Source organism: Ovis aries, chromosome 2 (genome assembly GCF_016772045.2).
Source record: "Ovis aries strain OAR_USU_Benz2616 breed Rambouillet chromosome 2, ARS-UI_Ramb_v3.0, whole genome shotgun sequence".
In the NCBI taxonomy this organism is placed as follows: Eukaryota; Metazoa; Chordata; class Mammalia; order Artiodactyla; family Bovidae; genus Ovis; species Ovis aries.
In genome coordinates this window covers 73,610,735-73,614,630 of record NC_056055.1, presented here as the reverse complement: position 1 = coordinate 73,614,630, position 3,896 = coordinate 73,610,735, and the positions used below count along the sequence as shown (strand labels likewise).

Here is a 3,896-nt window from a genome sequence, read left to right as displayed (position 1 = left end):
TCCCACAGTACAGATATTTTAGTTAGTTCATACCTATGGAAGCATATTATATGTCTGCTGCTTCTGCTGCTGCTGCTGCTGCTAAGCTGCTTCGGTTGTGTCCGACTCTGTGCGACCCCATAGACAGCAGCCTACCAGGCTCCTCCGTCCCTGGGATTCTCCAGGCAAGAACACTGGAGTGGGTTGCCTTTTCCTTTTCCAGTGCATGAAAGTGAAAAGCGAAATTGAAGTCGCTCAGTTGTGTCTGACTCTTTGAGACCCCATGGACTGCAGCTTACTAGGCTCCTCCATCCATGGGAGTTTCCAGGCAAGAGTACTGGAGTGGGTTGCCATTGCCTTCTCCATTACATGTCTATGGCTCTATAAACAATGGGTTGATTTGGCCTACTCATTATTTATAAAGTGCCCTTTATTACGATAACGATCCAGATCCACAGCTACTTAATGAGAGCCCATAAATAAACTGATCAGTCTTCCACATACTAGAGGCTGTGCTGGCAGTGAGGCCAGGGAAAAACAGGGAAAATTACATGAAAGAAAGTAATTCAGTACAATTGGATGTGAGAGTTGGACTATAAAGAAAGCTGAGAGCCGAAGAATTGATGTTTTTGAACTGTGGTGTCGGAGAAGACTCTTGAGAGTCCCTTGGACTGCAAGGAGATCCAACCAGTCCATCCTAAAGGAGATCAGTCCTGGGTGTTCATTGGAAGGACTGATGTTGAAGCTGAAACTCCAATACTTTGGCCACTTGATGCGAAGAGCTGACTCATTTGAAAAGACCCTGATGCTGGGAAAGATTGACGGTAGGAGGAGAAGGGGACAACAGAGGATGAGATAGTTGGATGGCATCACCAACTCAATGGACATGGGTTTGGGTAGACTCCGGGAGTTGGTGATGGACAGGGAGGCCTGGCGTGCTGTGGTTCATGGGGTCGCAAAGAGTCGGACATGACTGAGCAACTGAACTAAACTGAACTGAATTGATGGATTGAAATCCTGTGCTTGTTGAATTCAGTTGTTCAAACTGCCTTATCTCTGATGCTTCTATTTGGCCTTACACATTAATGAGAGTTATCATTTCTTAAAACTACATGAAAGTCCCTGAAAGGCAAATAATTGAGCTCAGACTTTTAAAATTATAATTATTTGGAATAAGTAATCATTTAATTCAAAAGGTTATGCCATAAAATTCTCTCCACTATAAACCCAATATGCCCACTCAAAGGCAACCAATTTTGGATGTATCCTTTCAGATATGCATTTTTGCATATATAAGGAAGTATATATCTATAATTTTCCCTTTCAAAAATGCAAAAATTTTATCTGAAAAGATGCATAGTGTACATAATATACAAACTAAGTATACATAGAGTACTAAGTACTTACTGTGAAAAGTGCTCATAGTATACATGCTATATACATAATTAATATAATGTACAGAGTGGAGCATATCGTACTCTTTTATACCTTTTTTACCTAATAAATGTATCTTGGAGATCTGTTTCATGCCTGTGCAGAAAGAACTTCCTTATTTGGGGACACCGTGCTGGCCGCCGACACCATGAAGATCTGGACTTCGGAGCACGTCTTTGACCATCCATGGGAAACCGTTACAACAGCTGCAATGCAGAAATACCCAAACCCTATGAATCCGAGTGTGGTTGGAGTTGATGTACTGGACAGACACATAGATCCCTCTGGAAAGTTGCACAGCCATAGACTTCTCAGCACAGAGTGGGGACTGCCTTCCATTGTGAAATCTATTATTGGTGCAGCAAGAACCAAAACATATGTGCAAGAACATTCTGTAGTGGATCCCATAGAGAAAACAATGGAACTTAAATCTACAAATATTTCATTTACAAATATGGTTTCAGTAGATGAGAGACTTATATACAAACCACATCCTCAAGACCCAGAAAAAACTATTTTGACTCAAGAAGCCATAATTACTGTGAAAGGAGTCAGTCTCGGCAGTTACCTTGAAGGGCTGATGGCAAGTACGATATCATCAAATGCTAATAAAGGCCGAGAAGCAATGGAGTGGGTAATACATAAATTAAATGCTGAAATTGAAGAGCTGACAGCTTCAGCAAGAGGTAGCATACGGACACCAATGGCAGCAGCAGCGTTTGTGGAGAAATGATAATGGAGGTGGATAGATGGCACCCAGTTCCCCAGGTCTCTACAAGCTGGCAGTATATTTATTTGTTATTTAAAAAATACAACTCTATTTTAGGTAGAATTTTTTTTTTAATAAGCTTAAGAAAAGCTATGTGACTTGATCAAACAGAAGTTCAGGGTTTCTTTTTTTTTTTTTTTTTTTTTTTAAAACACATTTTAAAATAATCTTTTAATTTTAGAACAATTTTAGATTTACAAAATTATTACAAAGGTAGTAATAATGATACAGAGAATTCCAGTGTATGCATGCCCAGTTTCCCCAGTTATTAATATATTAATATAGTACATTTGTCATAAGGGACTAATAGTACATTATTTTTTTTTTTTAATTTTAATTTTAGTTTTTTATTTTTAAATTTTAAAATCTTTAATTCTTACATGTATTCCCAAACATGAACCCCCCTCCCACCTCCCTCCCCATAACAACTTTCTGGGTCATCCCCATGCACCAGCCCCAAGCATGCTGCCTCCTGCGTCAGACATAGACTGGCGATTCAATTCACATGATAGTATACATGTTAGAATGTCATTCTCCCAAATCATCCCACCCTCTCCCTCTCCCTCTGAGTCCAAAAAGTCCGTTATACACATCTGTGTCTCTTTCCCTGTCTTGCATACAGGGTCGTCATTGCCATCTTCCTAAATTCCATATATATGTGTTAGTATACTGTATTGGTGTTTTTCTTTCTGGCTTACTTCACTCAGTATAATCGGCTCCAGTTTCATCCATCTCATCAGAACTGATTCAAATGAATTCTTTTAACGGCTGAGTAATACTCCATTGTGTATATGTACCACAGCTTTCTTATCCATTCATCTGCTGATGGACATCTAGGTTGTTTCCATGTCCTGGCTATTATAAACAGTGCTGCGATGAACATTGGGGTACATGTGTCTCTTTCAATTCTGGTTTCCTCGGTGTGTATGCCCAGCAGTGGGATTGCTGGGTCATAAGGTAGTTCTATTTGCAATTTTTTAAGGAATCTCCACACCGTTCTCCATAGTGGCTGTACTAGTTTGCATTCCCACCAACAGTGTAGGAGGGTTCCTTTTCTCCACACCCTCTCCAGCATTTATTGCTTGCAGATTTTTGGATCGCAGCCATTCTGACTGGTGTGAAGTGGTACCTCATTGTGGTTTTGATTTGCATTTCTCTAATAATGAGTGATGTTGAGCATCTTTTCATGTGTTTGTTAGCCATCCGTATGTCTTCTTTGGAGAAATGTCTATTTAGTTCTTTGGCCCATTTTTTGATTGGGTCGTTTATTTTTCTGGAATTGAGCTGCATAAGTTGCTTGTACTATAAGCAAGGTGAAAAGACAGCCTTCTGAATGGGAGAAAATAATAGCAAATGAAGCAACTGACAAACAACTAATCTCAGAAGTTCAGGGTTTCTAAATAAAAGGGATCAGCTGAAATTAGTATTGTCTGAAATGACTGATTTTGAGGATTCCAGTATTTATGCAAAATTTTAAGTTTTTTGAAAAGTATGCTTGGAAATTGCTATTGGCTGATGAAACCTCCTTAAGGTAGAATTTTAGAGCTTTTCATGCATTCGAACTTTACCTGGCTTTGGACCAACCGCAGAACCAAGCAGAGCCCCTTCTGCATACGCACGACTGCCCTGCTGCGGTAAACTTGGAGAGCTTCCATGAGGGAACTCACTTTTAAAGGAGAAACTATCGTTTTAAAAAGACATTAATTGTACGAAA

At 39.6% G+C, this 3,896-nt stretch overlaps 1 protein-coding gene across 1 annotated transcript; it reads left to right on the top strand.

Moving 5' to 3' along the window:
• The first annotated feature begins 1,468 nt into the window (after positions 1-1,468).
• LOC114112812 (PRELI domain containing protein 3B) lies at positions 1,469-3,309 on the top strand. Its single transcript, XM_027963919.3, has one exon. It carries the CDS (start codon positions 1,484-1,486, stop codon positions 2,144-2,146), a length of 663 nt encoding a protein of 220 aa, XP_027819720.2. The 5' UTR covers positions 1,469-1,483; the 3' UTR covers positions 2,147-3,309.
• The last annotated feature ends 587 nt before the right edge of the window (positions 3,310-3,896 follow it).